The sequence below is a fragment of the Chrysemys picta genome, chromosome 8, assembly GCF_011386835.1.
Source record: "Chrysemys picta bellii isolate R12L10 chromosome 8, ASM1138683v2, whole genome shotgun sequence".
Taxonomy (NCBI): Eukaryota; Metazoa; Chordata; order Testudines; family Emydidae; genus Chrysemys; species Chrysemys picta.
Genome location: NC_088798.1, coordinates 68525774 through 68545913, shown reverse-complemented (window position 1 = coordinate 68545913; position 20140 = coordinate 68525774). Strand labels below are relative to the sequence as shown.

Sequence of the window (20140 nt, the reverse complement as noted above, 5' to 3'; positions counted from 1 at the left end):
CCTCACCCCCTCCCACATCCCAACTCCCTGCCCAGCCTGGAGGCCCCTCCCGTACACTGAACCCCTCATTTGTGGTCCTAACCCAGAGCCTGCACCCCCAGTTAGAGCCCTCACCCGCTCCTGCACCCCAATCCCCTGCCCCAGCCCAGTGAAAGTGAGTGAGGGTGTGGGAGAGCAAACCACCAAGGGAGGGGGAATGTAGTGAGCGGCCTCGGGGAAGGGGCCGGGCAGGGGGTAGGGTCTCGGGGAAGGGCTAGGGTGTTCAGTTTTGTGTGATTAGAAAGTTGGCAACCCTACCACAACCACAAGGACTAGAAACTTAATTTTGCTAATGAAAACTGAGATTCTCACTGAATGCCCTGAGTCCAGGAGCTGGGGTCTTGAAGAAAAACACCAAATATGGCAAGACTTCTGATAAATGGACTGACCTAGCAGCACTGTGTATGTGTCCTGTGTCCAATAGGAGGTCCCTGATAGTGTCCTATGCGGGAAGAAAGGTTTAGAAGAGGGTTATTTGGCAAACTAAGCCTGTTCTGCACGGCACCAGTAGCAGAGGGCACCTCTGTGCAGCAGGGACCTCAGACAGCCTTGTACTGGGGACAATGCCTTCAAAGAAAGACCATTCTGTGAGCACCTCTGCTCCGCATCTAGCCCCACAGCCTCCTTGGGCAGCAGTAGTCTTTGTTCAGTTTTAAGACAAGACAAACTAGTGTGAGTGTGGAACATGGGGGTGCTAGAAGGTCACCCCACTTGGGATCTGAGCTCTTGATCTCTCCTCCCTGGTGCACAACTTTATCTTATTGATCCTCTCTTCCTTCCTTGCCTGGCCTGCTCCAGGCAGCTCCCTCTGAACGGTAGTTCTCCTCTTTGGGGTGCTTGCGCCTTCTCCTGGTTATGTGGCATCTGATGCAAAGCAGCCACACAGGGCACAGAAAGAGGTTTGGCTTTAGTTTAGCTGGTGAAAAAAGCCCATGGGAACCCTGCCAGGCTACTGGGCTGGGCTACACGCAGCAGGAGGCAGGACTGCTAATGACTTACAGCCCCAGCAGTGAGCAGGTGTCAGCTGCAGCTTGTGGAATTGGGCTGGAGACCCACTGATATGGGGGGCTGGGGGCCTTGGAAAGGCAGAGACAGACAGACAATGAAGCTGGCCTCCGGGGGCTGAATATCAGTCTGTTATAGGCACATAGGAAGGCTTTGTAGCATTCTGTCTTGGGGGCATTATCCTACAGCCCATCACCGCTGTATCTGAGAAAGAGACTGCCATGTCAAATCAATAGCAAGAGCGGAGTCCCCAGTAGACCCCCATGGCATCTCGGTCTCTGCTCCCAGTTCAGCCAAGCTCTGTCCAGCCATGCCCAGGAACGCCCGGTCGAACAGGGACCTTTGCGGCTCTGGTCGGCACTGTCAACCGGGCCATTAAAAGTCTGGTCGGTGGTGCAGCGGGGGCCTGGGACTAAGAAAGGCTCCCTACCTGCCCTAGCTCCGGATGGTGCCTGGAAGCGGCCACCAGGTACCTGCAGCCCCTAGATGCGTGGGCGGCCAGGAAGGCTCTGCACACTGTCCCCACCCCGAGGGCCGACTCCGCAACTCCCATTGGCCAGGAACCATGACCAATGGGAGCTATGGGGGTGGCCCCTGCGAGCACGAGGGCAGCACGCTGAACATACCTGGCTGCTCATGTGCCTAGGGGCTGCAGGGACATGGCGGCCGCTTCCCGGGGGCAGCAGTAAGAGCTGCCAGGGCCCCGCATCCCAAGCCCCCTCCTGCACCCCAACCCCCTGCCCCAGCCCAGAGTTCCCTCTCACACCCAAACTCCCCCCCGGAGCCCACGCTCCCCATAACACTCCAACCCTCTGCCCCAGGCCCCTTCCTTCACCCCAAACCCCTCATGCCCAGCCCTATCCCAGAGCCTGCACCCCCAGCCCCAAAGTATGATGATTTAAATCCCTTTCAAAACTCTTGGAGGGTCAGCAGTTCTAACTCTGATGTTACAGTTCTAACTCTGATGTTCTTGTTATCCATCTAAGTGGCCAATCCTTTTTTTGAACTTTGCTAAGCTCTTGGTCTCTTCTATCTCTCTTCTCCAAGGGAAACACACTTTCATTTAAAACTCTCTTCCCAGGAAAAGTTTTCCAGGCCCTGAATCATTTTCCTCATCCATCACAGAGTCCCCTCTGATGCTGCTATATTGTTTTGGAGACAAAGTGCCCAGAACTGCACACAGTATCCAGAGGAAGTGCACCAATGAGCGATATCAAAGCATTAGAGTATTTTCTGTATTATTATCCCTCCTGTTCCTTACGCAGCCAAACTTCTGGTTTCCCCTTTTGAGCAGAGGGCTGTTGTGATAATTGGGCCTACATATTTACCCTCACTGTGCGCTCACCAGTAGAGAGTGAGTTACAGTTGCCAACCCTCCAGGATTGTCCTGGTGTCTCCGGGAATTAAAAATTAATCTTTAATTGAAGATTATGTCATACAATGAAACCTCCAGGAATATGACCAATCAAAGTTTGCAACCCTAGAGTGAGTGTAAGGTTATTGTGATAGCTTATGAACTAGAACAACAAATGTTGATAGAAAAGGTGTGAAGGGAAGACAGTGTGACTGAGTCCAAACAGAAAGGCCTCCTAGCCCAGCTCAAGGACTGTGTTAAGATCATGCCTGGTAAACAAGAAAAATGTGGTGCTGGAAAGTAACTAACCAAAGTTGGTGTGTTAAATATTAGGCTTAATTGGCTGCTGGAATAACGAAGGGATGGGCTGTTCCATCCGCCTTTGGGGTCTTACAAAGAGACTTTGGGGAGACAAACTGGCTACTGGAGCAAGTTTCACCATCATGGCTGCCACCCCCACCATCTCCTGGGCCCCAGACCTTTGTCATCCTGATCCAGACAGGTGTCCTGACTAGACCGGGCCAGACAGAGGGACCCAGATGACATCACCACCCCTACCAGCTCCAGCTGAATCCCAACCACCAGCTGGGATGTGAGACTTTTGCTCCTCCCTGCTCCATTGTGTCCTTTTCCTTCCCTACCTTATTTCTTCTCTTTCCTATCTCTCTCCTTTTGCCTGGCTTGGCCGGCCAAGACTGCCAGAAGCTGGGACTGGATGACAGAGGATAGATCACTTGATGATTACCTGTTCTGTTCATTCCCTCTGGGGCACCTGGCATTGGCCACTAGCCATAGACCGCATCCCCTCCCACACTCCAAACCCCTCAGCTCCAGCCCAGAGACTCCTCCTCTGCACCCCAAACCCATCATCCCCAGCCCTACCCCAGAGTCTGCACCCCCAGCTGGAGCCCTCATACACCCCCACACCCCAACCCCCTGCTGCAGCCCGGAGCCCTCTCCTGCACCCTGAACCCCTCATTTCTGGCCCCACCCGGAGCCCGCACCTCCAGCCAGAGCCCATAACTCCTCCCGCACGCCGAACCCCTCAGCCCCAGCCCCAGCCCGGAGCCCTCTCCTGCACCCTGAACCCTGCATTTCTGGCCCCACCTGGAGCACATACCCCCAGCCCAGAGCCCATAACCCCCCCCACCCACCCACACACACCCCAACCCCGTGCCCCAGCCTGCTGAAAGTGAGTGAGGGTGAGGGAGAGCGAGCGATGGAGGGAGAGGAGATGTAGCGAGTGGGGGTGGGGCCTCGGAGAAGGGGCGGGGCAAGGGTGTTCGGTCTTGTGCGAGTAGAAAGTTGACAACCCTAGCTATAGCGCTGGATATGACCATTGCCTTAGTCCAGAACATCTCCACTCAGTAGGCCAGGGGGCAGGCAGCTGCAGCCTCCTGAACAGGGACTCACTGTGCCTCCACTAGGTAGCCATGAGACTGCTCTCTGAAATCAGCTCAGCTCTCTTCTTTCCTGCCTTCCCCTACTCCCCATGGCTCTGAGTAAAGAGCAGGGGTCCCTGCCAGGTAGGAAGAGGGCTGGGCCCGCTGCAGAGGAGGGACTGAGCCCTGGCACCCTGCTTAGGGGCAGAAGCTCCAACTTCTCTTCCTTCCCCCATCTGCCATGAAGGACGTTCAGCTAGGGAGAAGAAAAAGGGGGGAACATGGCCTTGGGGATGGACCCTGTGACGGGTTCGGTCACAGAGATGCCCTGGGGACTGTCACCTGATGTGTTGGAATTACCTCTGAGCCCGTTTTCCACTGTAGTTTGGGACTCCAGAACCCTGCCTTGTTGAGCCACACATGCTAGTCTGCTGCAACACAGACCCAGGTCTGGTCCATGCCCCCAAAGCTGCAGACTTTAACCAAAACCTGCTCAGCAAGTCCCCTGTCTCCAGCACCCAGACACCCAGTTCGCAATGGGCTCCAAACCCCAAATAAATCCGTTTTACTCTGTATAAAGCTTATAGAGAGTAAACTCATAAATTGTCCACCCTCTATAACACTGATAGAGAGATATGCACAGCTGTTTGCTCCCCCAGGTATTAATCACTTACTCTGGGTTAATTAATAAAACAATGTGATTTTATTGCTGTGACTTTAGGAATTATGAAAGAATACAGGCCTTTGTGACACACTCCCTCAGACCTGAGGGGGAGAATTTGGGAAGAGTCTCAGAAGATGATCTTGTGGCTAAGGTGAGCCTACAAGCAGCTCTGGATGCAGCAGACACTGCTACCAGATCAGTGGCAATGATCATGATGTGGCATTACTCCTGCTTTCAGGAGGCATCCCCTGTGAGTTGTAGGCGACAGTAGGTATCCCGTTTGAAGGAAGTACCTACAGTTAATGGTGGGGTATGACCACACACAATACTACATTCCACCTTTTGGACTCCAGACTTCACTGAAGGTATTTACCAAGGTGCTTGCAATAGTAGTAGCACCATACCTAAGGCCTGGTCTACACTACGACTTTAATTCGGATTTATCAGCTTTAATTCGAATTAACCCTGCAACCGTCCACACAACGACGCTATTTATTTCGATGTAAAGGGCCCTTTAAATCGATTTCTGTACTCCACCCCGACGAGCGGAGTAGCGCCAAAATCGATTTTAACATTTCGAATTAGGGATAGTGTGGCCGCAATTCGATGGTATTGGCCTCCGGGAGCTATCCCACAGTGCATCATTGTGACCGCTCTGGACAGCAATCTAAACTCGGATGCACTGGCCAGGTAGACAGGAAAAGCCCCGCGAACATTTGAATTTCATTTCCTGTTTGCCCAGCATGGAGAGCACAGGTGACCACAGATAGCTCATCAGCACAGGTAACCATGCAGGCTGATAATCGAAAAAGAGCACCAGCATGGACCGTGAGGGAGGTACTGGATCTGATCGCTGTATGGGGAGAGGATTCAGTGCTTGCAGAACTTCGTTCTAAAAGACGAAATGCAAAAACTTTTGAAAAAATCTCCAAGGGCATGATGGAGAGAGGCCACAATAGGGACTCTGAGCAGTGCCGCGTGAAAGTCAAGGAGCTCAGACAATCCTATCAAAAAACAAAGGAGGCAAACGGTCGCTCCGGGTCAGAGCCGCGGACATGCCGCTTCTACGCCGAGCTGCATGCAATTCTAGGGGGGGCTGCCACCACTACACCACCTGTGATCGTGGATTCTGGGTCGGGGATAGTCTCATCAGCGACGCCTGAGGATTCTGCCGACGGGGGAGAGGAGGAGGAGGAGGAGGAGGAGGAGCTTGCAGAGAGCACACAGCACTCCGTTCTCCCCAACAGCCAGGATCTTTTTCTCACCCTGACTGAAGTACCCTCCCAAGCCTCCCAAGCCAGTACCCAAGACTCTGACCCCATGGAAGGGACCTCAGGTGAGTTTACCTTTTAAAATATAAAACTTGTTTTAAAAGCAAACGGTTTTTAATGATTACTTTGCCCTGAGGACTTGGGATGCATTCGCGGTCAGTTCAGCTACTGGAAAAGTCTGCTAACGTGTCTGGGGATGGAGCGGAAATCCTCCAGGGACATCTCCATGAAGCTCTCCTGGAGGTACTCCAAAAGCCTTGCCACAAGGTTTCTGGGCAGTGCATCCTTATTCCCTCCTCCATGGTAGGACACTTGACCACGCCATGCTTGCAGCAAGTAATCTGGTATCATTGCCTGACAAAGCCTGGCAGCGTATGGTCCCAGTGTTTGCTGGCATTCAAGCAACATCCGTTCTTTATCTTGTTGTGTAATCCTCAGGAGAGTGATATCACTCCTGGTAATCTGGTTGAAATACGGGAACTTAATTAAGGGGACAGAGGTGGCCGTTCCTACTGGGCTGTTTGCCTGTGGCGGAAAATAAATCCTTCCCTGCAGTTAGCCAAGCGCAGATGGGAAATTGGCCCTGAGTTTTTCGCGTTTGGCTAGCAGGGATCTTCCCTGTTACCAGCCACGCGGTGGGGGGAGGGGTACCGTGATCATCCCAGAGAATTCATGGCGGGAGGGGGGCGGTGGCGGGGGGGGGGTGGTTAGTTTGGTGCCTGCAGGGATCTTCCCTGATACCAGCCACGCGGTGGGGGGGAGGGGTACAGCGATCATCCCAGAGAATTCATGGCGAGAGGGGGGGGATGGTTAGTTTGTTTTCTGCTGCTGCTGAATGTTAACAGAAAAACCGCAGCACTCTACAGGCTATGCTTGGTATGTGGGAAAGGAGGGCGCAGAAGCTGTAAAACAATGGCTTACCATGGCCGCATGCAAGCCGAATTCTGTTGCCCAGACCTGTGATCTCTAGCAGCAAAGCCACAGGCACTCAGCATTAAGAGGCAAAATGCGACCTTGCACAGAAATCACATGTGCTATGTAATGTGAATAGTGTTGGTCACCGTGAAAGAGTATAAGCATTGTTCTGCAAAATGTAGCTTTTTAAACAATTCTCTCCTTTTTCCCCTCCCTACAGCAGCTACAAATTCCTCAAGCCTCCCTCCTCCATCCTGAAGGTTATCACAGATAAGGCGTCGTAAGAAGAGAACGCGAGACGAGATGTTTTCTGAAATTGTGGAATCCAGCCGCAGTGACAGAGCTCATCTGAATGAGTGGAAGGAAACAGTTTCAAAGTATAGGAAAGAAGCCAGTGAACGTGAGGACAGGAGGGACCAACGTGAGGACAGGAGGGACCAACGTGAGGACAGGAGGGACCAACGTGAGGAGAGGAGAGACGCTCGAGATGAGAGGTGGCGGCAGGAAGACCAGAGGAGGCAGGATGTAACGCTGGGGCTGCTGCGTGAGCAAACAGACATGCTCCGGCGTCTGGTGGAGCTTCAGGAATGGCTGCTGGAAAACAGACTGCCGCTTCAGCCCCTGTTCCACCCTCCCCCCTCCCCATGTTCCGTATCCTCCTCACCCAGACGTGTAAGAACGTGGCGGGGGAGGCTCCGTACACCTTCCCATTCCACCCCAGTAGACAGCCCAAGCAAAAGGCTGTCATTTTTTTAACCTTTTCTTTGTGGCTTTTTCCTTCCCAGCAATCCTCCTCCCAAATACCACCCGGGTTCCCTCCCTCTTTTTCTAATCTATTAATAAAGAATAAATGATTTTTAAGTGATAGTGACTTTATTTGGTTTGAAAGAAAGCTGGGGGAAGGGGGAGGGTGGGTTCCTTACAGAAAATCAGTCAATAAAGGGGGCGGGTTTTCATGAAGGAGAAGCAAACAGATATTTCACACTGTAGCCTGGCCAGTCATGAAACTGGTTTTTAAAGCTTCTCTGATGCACAGCGCTTCCTGGTGTGCTCTTCTAATCGCCCTGGTGTCTGGCTGCGCGTAATCAGCAGCCAGGCGATTTGCCTCAGCCTCCCACCCCGCCATAAAGGTCTCCCCCTTACTTTCACAGAGATTGGGGAGCACACAGCAAGCAGAAATAACAATGGGGAGATTTCTTTGGCTGAGGTCAGAGCGAGTCAATAATGATCGCCAGCGACCTTTTAAACGGCCAAATGCACATTCTACCACCATTCTGCACTTGCTTAGCCTGTAGTTAAACAGCTCCTGACTCCTGTCCAGGCTGCCTATGTACGGCTTCATGAGCCATGGCATTAAGGGGTAGGCTGGGTCCCCAAGAATAACTATTGGCATTTCAACATCCCCAACGGTTATTTTCTGGTCCGGAAAGTCAGTCCCTTGCTGCAGCCCTTTAAACAGAGTAGTGTTCCTGAAGACGCGAGCGTCATGAACCCTTCCCGCCCAGCCCGCGTTGATGTTGGTGAAACGTCCCTTGTGATCCACAAGTGCTTGCAGCACCATTGAAAAGTACCCCTTGCGGTTTATGTACTCGGTGGCTTGGTGCTCCGGTGCCAAGATAGGGATATGGGTTCCGTCTATCGCCCCACCACAATTAGGGAATCCCATTGCAGCAAAACCATCCACTATAGCCTGCACATTTCCCAGAGTCACTAACTTTCGTAGCAGCACCTGAGTGATTGCTTTGGCTACTTGCATCACAGCAGCCCCCACAGTAAATTTGCCCACTCCAAATTGATTCCCGACTGACTGGTAGCTGTCTGGCGTTGCAAGCTTCCACAGGGCTATCGCCACGCGCTTCTCAACTGTGAGGGCTGCTCTCATCTTGGTATTCTGGCGTTTCAGGGCAGGGGACAGCAAGTCACAAAGTTCCATGAAAGTGCCCTTACGCATGCGAAAGTTCCGCAGCCACTAGGAATCGTCCCAGACCTGCAACACTATGCGGTCCCACCAGTCTGTGCTTGTTTCCCTTGCCCAGAATCGCCGTTCCATGGATAGACTCTGCCCCATTAACAACATGATCTCCAAAGCACCGGGGCCCATGGTTTCACAGAATTCTGTATCCGTGTCCGTGTCCATGTCCATGTCAATGTCCTCATCATGCTTGTCGCTGCGCTGCCGCCGCCGCTGCCTCCTCGCCTCGTTTTTCTGGTCCTGGCTGAGCATAAACTCCACGAGAACGCGCGAGGTGTTTACAATGTTCATGACTGCTGTCTTGAACTCAGCGGGCTCCATGCTTGCCGTGGTATGGAGTCTGCAGTGTTCACCCACCCAGGAAAAATGGTTGTCTGCCGTCCGTTGCTTTCATGCAGGGAGGGAGGAGGTGAGGCTGTACCCAGAACCACCTGCGACGATGTTTTTTGTCCCATCAGGCACTGGGATCTTAACCCACAATCCCAATGGGCGCGGGAGACTGCGGGAACTATGGGATAGCTATGGGATAGCTACCCACAGTGCAACGGTGCAGAAATCGACGCTAGCCCCGGTACTTGGACACACACCACCGAATTAATGTGCTTAGTGTGGCCGCATACATTTCGACTTTATACAACCTGTTTTTCAAATCCGAATTATATAAATTCGGATTAATCCCGTAGTGTAGACATACCCTGAGAGGAGAGCCAGTCCATGTGTCTTCCCTGCTGGTGCAGGCTGGAACTCAGCTGACCCATGGGCCATTGCTGGGACAGCGTAGGGTAGGGGCAAAGGGCATTAGATTCTAATTTTCAAATACAGCAAAAATAAGTGAATTATGGACTTTAACCCATAAAAGATTTTAAGGTTTATCTTAAGTGTCAGCACAGGAGAGTAAGGCCATCCCACGTCCTCTCCTTCTCCCGCCCCCATATCCAGCTCCTCACTCCAAAGTCCCCTCCCAAACGTGGGGTCTGTGACGTTGCACTCCATAAGTTTTATGGAAATATGTTTATAAGTGTGAATATAATGTAACTGGAATATGCTTCATGCAAAAGGTCTCTTGTAAGGTATCATTACAAAGCTTTTAATCTACTGAGTGTGTTCATCCTATTTGTATGAATGTATCCTTCTTGTACCTAAAACTAGAAATATGAAGTATTACTCTGAGGTCCTATTGTAAATATGCAAAGTGTGGGCCATTAGTGGTGGCTTGGAATCTTGATGGCTCCCATTAACTAGGATGATTGGTTGTAAATGGCTCTGTTTACTTGTAAGCCTTCCTGTGTTCCTATGAGTCAGGCCAGAAAGAATGGAGGCTTGGGGTCTCACAGGACATGTGACCATGTCACCTAGTACTGGAATCCATCTTAAACCTGGTGCTTTCCCATTTAGAAGGAGGGGTGGGGACCCAGAGAGACAAAAGATTCCAGCCTTGTGCCAAAGCTATAAAAGAGGGTGGAACAGAACAAAGGAGGCTGCCAGTCATGGGAAATCCCCTAGTTACCACCCGAGCTGGAACTAACAAGAACCGTACCAGGGAAAGGATTGGGTCCAGACTAAGAAGGAGTCTAGTCTGTGAAAGAAGCTTATTGGACCATCTCTGAGGGTGAGATTTACCTGTATTCAGTTTCTTAAATGTATTAGGCTTAGACTTGCATGTTTTGTTTTATTTTGCTTGGTAACTTACTTTGTTCTGTCTGTTATTACTTGAAACCACTTAAATCCTACTTTTTATACTTAATAGAACATAAGACCGGCCATACTGGGTCAGACCAAAGGTCCATCTAGCCCAGTATCCTGTCTTCCGACAGCAGCCAATGCTTGGTGCCCCAGAGGGAATTAACAAAACACGTAATCATCAAGTGATCCATCCCCTGTCGCTCATTCCCAGCTTCTGGCAAACAAAGGCTAGGGACACCATCCCCCCGCCCATCCCGATTATCCTCTAGCCACTGAACTTATCTAGTTCTTTTTTGAACCCTGTTATAGTCTTGACCTTCACAACATCCTGACAAGTAGTTCCACAGGTTGTGTTGTGTGAAAAAATACTTCCTTTCATTTGTTTTAAACCTGCTGCCTATTAATTTCATTTGGTGACCCCTAGTTCATTTGGTGACCCCATAAATAGATTACAGTGCTGTATTATTATAAAGGACCTGATCCTGAGCTGTAACCTTCCAGCTGTATACAGGCTGTCTCTTGGGGAACAGCTTACCTGGTAATCACTGAGAGTGTCCAGTGACAGGGTCTGGATGCTACCAGGAATACTATTCAAAGGGATTTTGGGGACTGAGGTGCACCTAATGTTAACCTGTGAAGCAAAATAGGACTGGTGGAGTCCTGAGGAGAGTGTTTGAGTAGTTGAAAGGCTGGCGGTGTACAAGAGCTGACAAAAAGCTATCACAGGATGAACTCTCTCACACTGGAGACAAGGGACCCACAGTCCTGGGCGCCCGAGAAAGTGTCACTTGATGATATTCCTGATTGAAGAGAAGCAGGCATACTTTATGGTCAACAACCATCCAACCTCCATGCCCTGAGATCAAGATATCTCTGATCCACATGTAGGATTTCCCCCTTGTTTTGTGATATCAGAGATTGGGAAACAAAGGTAAGGTCCACCTCTTCCGGACCCACTCCAGAAAGAGAGATAGCAGCTAGGTTACCTGGTTACCAACTTGCCATCTCGCCTTCCGGAGCAGGGTCTAAGGAGTTCTGTACTTCTTTTTTTAGGACTTGAGCACTGACATTTACATATGTACACATGAGTGTGTATCTTCTACTACAGTGCCTTACTTTAATAGATGGTCTTGGATTTGCATTTAGATTAATTTATTAGAAACTAACAATGTAATATACTGATTTCTCACATAATTGGTATTTTCATGTACACAAGTGGTCTAAAATTCAGGTGAAATATCCAGTAATAGCTTTTGTAAAACCTGGTTAAAAATGGTAAAAAACAAAAACTAAGGGCCTTGTTGGTACAGCAGTGTGTGCTGAGATTGTCCACTAAAGTATTCTGTAGATCAGGTAGATGTATGACCGAAAGAGAAACACAAGTGTGATGCACTAGTTCCATAGTCTGATGGCTTCCTGGCAGAGCTGGTAGGATCTTACACCACCCTGCCTGTTGATGTAGAACAGTGGTTCTCAAACTTTTGTACTGGTGACCCCTTTCACATAGCAAGCCTCTGAGTGATTATAAATGCTGGAGGCAAAGCGGGGTTTGGGGTGGAGGCTGACAGCTCATGACTCCCCCCGTAATAACCTCGTGACCCCCTGAGGGGTCCCGACCCCCAGTTTGAGAAACCCTGATGAAGAACATGGTGGTCATATTGTCCTCCATTACCTGGACTAATCACCATGTGATATACTGAAGAAAGGACTCGCAAGCCATGCATCCAGCTCAGCACTCCAAGAGACTGATATACATTCTTGCCTCTCTGGGTCCAGAGAGAGGCAAGAAACTATATCAGTCTCTTGGAAAGGTTTCTCATGTATGCTCCCCATACCCTAAGCAAAGTGTCTACAGCTATAAACCTGGATCAGAGGGGAGGCTGGGAGGAGATCCCAATACAGGCATTCACAGAGTTCTTCCAGGACAGACTATACTACAATACTTGGGATTGGGGTGGGGTAACACATAGAAGGGCATATCCAAGTGATGCCTGGAATGGCATACGCTAGCCTGAACCAGCCCTGAATGCAGTGGAAGTGAAGTCTGGCACATGGCATCATAAAAGGTACAGGAGACCACGTGTCCCAACATGGCAAGGCACATTCTTATTTATGTGGGTTTGATTCTAGCTGTAGGATAAGGGATGACAGGTTCTTGACTCTGTCCTGGAGAAGATAAGCCACTGATTTGGTGGGAGTCTAGAATTGGCCCAAATAACTTCATATTTTAGAGAGGAGTCAAGCTGGATTTCTCAGTACTACCTAAATTGTGGAACAGACAGGGAATCAGGTGGATGGATTACGAGCCCCGTTGTGGGAGATCTTCTTCATATCAGACAGCTGTCGAGGTATGGGTATATGAAAATGTTCTGTCTTTCTTAGGGTATGTCTACACTACGGGATTAATCCGAATTTATATAATTCGGATTTGAAAAACAGGTTGTATAAAGTTGAAATGAATGCGGCCACACTAAGCACATTAATTCGGTGGTGTGCGTCCAAGTACCGGGGCTAGCGTCGATTTCTGCACCGTTGCACTGTGGGTAGCTATCCCATAGCTATCCCATAGTTCCCGCAGTCTCCCGCGCCCATTGGGATTGTGGGTTAAGATCCCAGTGCCTGATGGGACAAAAAACATCGTCGCAGGTGGTTCTGGGTACAGCCTCACCTCCTCCCTCCCTCCTCCCTCCCTGCATGAAAGCAACGGACGGCAGACAACCATTTTCGCGCCTTTTTTCCTGGGTAGGTGAACACACTGCAGACTCCATACCACGGCAAGCATGGAGCCCGCTGAGCTCAAGACAGCACTCATGAATATTGTAAACACCTCGCGCGTTCTCGTGGAGTTTATGCTCAGCCAGGACCAGAAAAACGAGGCGAGGAGGCAGCGGCGGCGGCAGCGCAGCAACAAGCATGATGAGGACATTGACATGGACATGGACACGGACACGGATACAGAATTCTGTGAAACCACGGGCCCCGGTGCTTTGGAGATCATGTTGTTAATGGGGCAGAGTCTATCCATGGAACGCCGATTCTGGGCAAGGGAAACAAGCACAGACTGGTGGGACCGCATAGTGTTGCAGGTCTGGGACGATTCCCAGTGGCTGCGGAACTTTCGCATGCGTAAGGGCACTTTCATGGAACTTTGTGACTTGCTGTCCCCTGCCCTGAAACGCCAGAATACCAAGATGAGAGCAGCCCTCACAGTTGAGAAGCGCGTGGCGATAGCCCTGTGGAAGCTTGCAACGCCAGACAGCTACCGGTCAGTCGGGAATCAATTTGGAGTGGGCAAATCTACTGTGGGGGCTGCTGTGATGCAAGTAGCCAAAGCAATCACTCAGGTGCTGCTACGAAAGTTAGTGACTCTGGGAAATGTGCAGGCTATAGTGGATGGTTTTGCTGCAATGGGATTCCCTAACTGTGGTGGGGCGATAGACGGAACCCATATCCCTATCTTGGCACCGGAGCACCAAGCCACCGAGTACATAAACCGCAAGGGGTACTTTTCAATGGTGCTGCAAGCACTTGTGGATCACAAGGGACGTTTCACCAACATCAACGCGGGCTGGGCGGGAAGGGTTCATGACGCTCGCGTCTTCAGGAACACTACTCTGTTTAAAGGGCTGCAGCAAGGGACTTACTTTCCGGACCAGAAAATAACCGTTGGGGATGTTGAAATGCCAATAGTTATTCTTGGGGACCCAGCCTACCCCTTAATGCCATGGCTTATGAAGCCGTACACAGCCAGCCTGGACAGGAGTCAGGAGCTGTTTAACTACAGGCTGAGCAAGTGCAGAATGGTGGTAGAATGTGCATTTGGCCGTTTAAAAGGTCGCTGGCGATCATTATTGACTCGCTCTGACCTCAGCCAAAGAAATCTCCCCATTGTTATTTCTGCTTGCTGTGTGCTCCACAATCTCTGTGAAAGTAAGGGGGAGACCTTTATGGCGGGGTGGGAGGCTGAGGCAAATCCCCTGGCTGCTGATTACGCGCAGCCAGACACCAGGGCGATTAGAAGAGCACACCAGGAAGCGCTGTGCATCAGAGAAGCTTTAAAAACCAGTTTCATGACTGGCCAGGCTACAGTGTGAAATATCTGTTTGTTTCTCCCTCATGAAAACCCGCCCCCTTTATTGACTGATTTTCTGTAAGGAACCCACCCTCCCCCTTCCCCCAGCTTTCTTTCAAACCAAATAAAGTCACTATCATTTAAAAATCATTTATTCTTTATTAATAGATTAGAAAAAGAGGGAGGGAACCTGGGTGGTATTTGGGAGGAGGATTGCTGGGAAGGAAAAAGCCACAAAGAAAAGGTTAAAAAAATGACAGCCTTTTGCTTGGGCTGTCTACTGGGGTGGAATGGGAAGGTGTACGGAGCCTCCCCCCCCCCGCGTTCTTACACGTCTGGGTGAGGAGGATACGGAACATGGGGAGGGGGGAGGGTGGAACAGGGGCTGAAGCGGCAGTCTGTTTTCCAGCAGCCATTCCTGAAGCTCCACCAGACGCCGGAGCATGTCTGTTTGCTCACACAGCAGCCCCAGCGTTGCATCCTGCCTCCTCTGGTCTTCCTGCCGCCACCTCTCATCTCGAGCGTCTCTCCTCTCCTCACGTTGGTCCCTCCTGTCCTCACGTTGGTCCCTCCTGTCCTCACGTTGGTCCCTCATGTCCTCACGTTCACTGGCTTCTTTCCTATACTTTGAAACTGTTTCCTTCCACTCATTCAGATGAGCTCTGTCACTGCGGCTGGATTCCATAATTTCAGAAAACATCTCGTCTCGCGTTCTCTTCTTACGACGCCTTATCTGTGATAACCTTCGGGATGGAGGAGGGAGGCTTGAGGAATTTGCAGCTGCTGTAGGGAGGGGAAAAAAGAGAGAATTGTTTAAAAAGCTACATTTTGCAGAACAATGCTTATACTCTTTCACGGTGACCAACACTATTCACATTACATAGCACATGTGATTTCTGTGCAAGGTCGCATTTTGCCTCTTAATGCTGAGTGCCTGTGGCTTTGCTGCTAGAGATCACAGGTCTGGGCAACAGAATTCGGCTTGCATGCGGCCATGGTAAGCCATTGTCTTACAGCTTCTGCGCCCTCCTTTCCCACATACCAAGCATAGCCTGTAGAGTGCTGCGGTTTTTCTGTTAACATTCAGCAGCAGCAGAAAACAAACTAACCCCCTCCCCTCCCCCCCCTCGCCATGAATTATCTGGGATGATCGCTGTACCCCTCCCCCCCACCGCGTGGCTGGTATCAGGGAAGATCCCTGCAGGCACCAAACTAACCACCCCCCCGCCGCCGCCCCCCTCCCGCCATGAATTCTCTGGGATGATCACGGTACCCCTCCCCCCACCGCGTGGCTGGTAACAGGGAAGATCCCTGCTAGCCAAACGCGAAAAACTCAGGGCCAATTTCCCATCTGCGCTTGGCTAACTGCAGGGAAGGATTTATTTTCCGCCAGAGGCAAACAGCCCAGTAGGAACGGCCACCTCTGTCCCCTTAATTAAGTTCCCGTATTTCAACCAGGTTACCAGGAGTGATATCACTCTCCTGAGGATTACACAACAAGATAAAGAACGGATGTTGCTTGAATGCCAGCAAACACCGGGACCATACGCTGCCAGGCTTTGTCAGGCAATGATACCAGATTACTTGCTGCAAGCATGGCGTGGTCAAGTGTCCTACCATGGAGGAGGGAATAAGGATGCACTGCCAAGAAACCTTCTGGCAAGGCTTTTGGAGTACCTCCAGGAGAGCTTCATGGAGATGTCCCTGGAGGATTTCCGCTCCATCCCCAGACACGTTAACAGACTTTTCCAGTAGCTGAATTGACCGCGAATGCAAAGTCAGGCAAAGTAATCATTAAAAACCGTTTGCTTTTAAAACAAGTTTTATATTTTAAAAGGTAAACTCACCTGAGGTCCCTTCCATGGGGTCAGAGTCTTGGGTACTGGCTTGGGAGGCTTGGGAGGGTACTTCAGTCAGGGTGAGAAAAAGATCCTGGCTGTTGGGGAGAACGGAGTGCTGTGTGCTCTCTGCAAGCTCATCCTCCTCCTCCTCCTCCTCCTCTCCCCCATCGGCAGAATCCTCAGGCGTCGCTGATGAGACTATCCCCGACCCAGAATCCACGATCACAGGTGGTGTAGTGGTGGCAGCCCCCCCTAGAATTGCATGCAGCTCGGCGTAGAAGCGGCATGTCCGCGGCTCTGACCCGGAGCGACCGTTTGCCTCCTTTGTTTTTTGATAGGATTGTCTGAGCTCCTTGACTTTCACGCGGCACTGCTCAGAGTCCCTATTGTGGCCTCTCTCCATCATGCCCTTGGAGATTTTTTCAAAAGTTTTTGCATTTCGTCTTTTAGAACGAAGTTCTGCAAGCACTGAATCCTCTCCCCATACAGCGATCAGATCCAGTACCTCCCTCACGGTCCATGCTGGTGCTCTTTTTCGATTATCAGCCTGCATGGTTACCTGTGCTGATGAGCTATCTGTGGTCACCTGTGCTCTCCATGCTGGGCAAACAGGAAATGAAATTCAAATGTTCGCGGGGCTTTTCCTGTCTACCTGGCCAGTGCATCCGAGTTTAGATTGCTGTCCAGAGCGGTCACAATGATGCACTGTGGGATAGCTCCCGGAGGCCAATACCATCGAATTGCGGCCACACTATCCCTAATTCGAAATGTTAAAATCGATTTTGGCGCTACTCCGCTCGTCGGGGTGGAGTACAGAAATCGATTTAAAGGGCCCTTTACATCGAAATAAATAGCGTCGTTGTGTAGACGGTTGCAGGGTTAATTCGAATTAAAGCTGATAAATCCGAATTAAAGTCGTAGTGTAGACCAGGCCTCACATTGGTTTTGCACCAGTGAATCCCCATGAACTTGCATGGTAATGGAAGTCATGGACTGTGATTCAGTCTGACCCAGGGCTGTTTCACCTTGATACACTGTATTTCTATACTGTATGGCACTGCAATCCCAACACAAACACTTTGCAGAATTCATTACTCACCACTGAAATACAGCCACCACTGGGATGGGAGGGAGCAGCTGGTTTATAGCGCACAGCAATGCCACATGACAGACCACTTTAGAAAGGAAGTGAAAATTCATCAATTCCAAGGTCAGAAGGGGCCTGTGTGATCATCCAGTCTGATCTCCCATACAGCACAGGCCAGAGAAATTCCTCAAAACAATTCCTAGAGCAGAGCTTTAGAAAAACACCCAATCTTGATTTAAACATTTTCAGTGACAGAGAATCCAATACGACCCTTGGTGAGTTGTTCCAATGGTTAGTTACTCTCACTGGTAAAGATTTTCACCTTATTTCCAGGCTGAATTTGTCTAGCTTCAGCTTCCAGCCATAGGCTCATGTTTTACCTTTCTCTGCTAGACTGACAGCCCAGGATTAAACATTTGTTCTCTATAGAGCAGCAGTCCCCAAACTTTTGAGGGTTGCACCCCCCGTTATCCCTGTCCAGGCCCCGCCCCGCAACCTGCTGGGGCCAAGAGCAGGGCCCCAGTTACAGGGAGGCAGGGAGGGGATGCGGACTGGGGTAAGGGGCAGAGGCTGGGGCCACAGCTGCGGATAGGTCTGTGACCAGAAGCAGGCCACAGCCAGGGGCCGAGGCTGGGGGCAGGGGTGGGAGCAGATCTGCAGCTGGCTGCCATGTGGGCCAGCAGCCAGGCCCGCAGCCTGGGGTAGTTCTACACCTGGCCTCACCCCCAGCCTCAGCCCCAGGCTGGGAACTAGAGCAAAGCTGGGAGTGGGGAGGGGCTGGGTGGCACTCCCTGCCCCCCGGGGGGGCTGGCCCGGCCCCGCCGTGCACCACCGGACATTCATCCGTGCCCCCCTAGGGGAAGCACTGACAGTTTAGGGACCTTAGCTCTAGAGGCAGAGAGAATTTTGCAAGGCATAATCTAATTATTGTGTCCTGGCCTAAATGCCCAGGCTGATCTCTATAACACTTTTGATGGCCACAGGGGACTACAGATCATCAGTGTCATGTCTCATCCAAAAGACAGCAGCACACCTGGCCCCTAGCACTGTGTCCGGTACAGAGCAGCATCTTCCGAATCACTAGAACCATTTCCAGATACTGACCAAACCTGAACCTGTTGAACTTGTGATAGCAGAGCAGATCACAGCTCCAAGGACTACAACCGCAGATCACACTGAAAGCCTGTAGGAATCCCTTGTAGGGTTGTTCCTTTGGGATCCGCTCAGTTACTTTGGCTCCAGTCTAATACAATGACTGTCCAGGCCAGACAAGGCCAAATGTATGTCTGATAGAAGTCTTCCAATGAAACAGGATTGACTCCTTTGGAATAAGTATGTTGTTGTGCATAATCCATGGGGAAACCCAGCAAATTTTTCCTTCCTGATGGGCCTGGGCCTTGAACTGATTGGGTCACAGAGGAAACCAACTGTAACCCCCTGATATGTACCAGTTCCTCTACCATGGCCAAAGGGGCTAGCGATTCTGCTTCCATGAATGCATGTGGAGAAATCTCTTTTAGATGTTCTTTTCTTGCCTGTATCAATTTTTTAAAAAGATCAATTTTTCAAAAGTCCCTGGCTCTGCATAGGGGCCAGGCATCTGTCAGAGATTTTATAAAGCAAGTCTTTGTTTGCTACAGCTAGGAATGGCCAAAAAAAGTACCTAGGACCAGGAGAAAAAATAATACCCAGTACAGATTTCCTTGCTCTCATCAAACTCAAAATAAAACTGGACCAATTGGGAACAAAACATAGAAAGGCCTCCACTCAAAGGCCCAGGCTCCGCATGCGACCACAGATAATCACAAGTCAAACATGCTCAGTGAGCTCAACCTCCTCCCTATGCGTACATAGATCAAACACCCCACAGGAACAAGTGTCCCTATTTAAGAGAGCCAGGACTCTGCATTGGCAGAGCTGCGAAAGGGCCCAGAGGATGGCTTGCAGGGGGTGCTGCAGTTCAGGGTGGATGTGCTTTGGCACTAGAGTAGCACAGGATTAAAATAGCAGGCCCCTTGCAAGCTACAACCAAGGTATCCTTGCTGAACTGTTGCAGAGGCAGCATTGGAATACCTGTGGATCACAGCTAAGGTGCATGAGGCAGCATAGTTTAGTGGGTAGAGCAGTGCATTGGGACTCAGGAGACTTGGGATCTAGTCCCAGCTCTGCTACTGGCCTTCTGGGTGACCCTGGGCAAATCACTGCCCTGCTCTATGCCTCCATTTCCCCTGAGTGAACGATACTGACTCACTCAGAGCTAGGTATAATTGTTATTTTATCAGAGTGGTTGCAGGTCAGGACCAAGATACACTGGGTCCTGTCTCTGACTTGCCACTGGCGTCAGCCCCTCCCTTTCAGAAACACTAAACACTCTTCACATTCCAGAGAGAAAACCCTAGAAAGCTACTTGATAAGTCTCCTGGTGGAAGAGGGGCTGAAATCCTGACCCGACTGTAGTCAATAGGGGCTTTGCCATTGTCCTCAGTGGGGCCATGGTTGTAAGACTGGCTGGGAAGAATAATCTTATAATCGCTAGGGCCAGGAACACAGTGCTGTGGGATGACGGGAGGCAGCAGTACTGTGAGATTAAAGGATTACACCAGGTTTTAACAAAGCCACTGTAAACCAGCACAGCCCATCCCCGTCCTGGGCAGGTGTCAATGCAGAGTTTCAGAAAGACACTTTCATCTTCTCTGTATTTGGAAAGTCTGAGTTCCTGGAAACGGGGTGACCCGTCTGTTATGGAGGAAGAAGATTAATGAGCCTTGGCCTGCGGTTGGCAGGAGCACAGCCAATGAAAATAACCTCTTGGGCAGCTGCTTCACTGGGATTGCAACAGCTTGGCCTTCATTTTG

At 50.6% G+C, this 20140-nt stretch overlaps 2 protein-coding genes across 2 annotated transcripts in view; both read right to left on the bottom strand.

Annotated features, from left to right (window-relative positions):
- The window catches only part of DDR2 (discoidin domain receptor tyrosine kinase 2), an 89665-nt gene that overhangs the window by 66177 nt on the left and 3348 nt on the right, over positions 1 to 20140 (bottom strand).
- Positions 13698 to 20139, bottom strand: LOC135973123 (SRRM2 protein homolog rsr-2-like). The gene is made up of 2 exons (XM_065554774.1): positions 16205 to 20139; positions 13698 to 15140 (listed from the first exon to the last, which is right to left on the bottom strand). Exons 1-2 carry the CDS (start codon positions 16749 to 16751, stop codon positions 14635 to 14637), a joined length of 1053 nt encoding a protein of 350 aa, XP_065410846.1. The 5' UTR covers positions 16752 to 20139; the 3' UTR covers positions 13698 to 14634.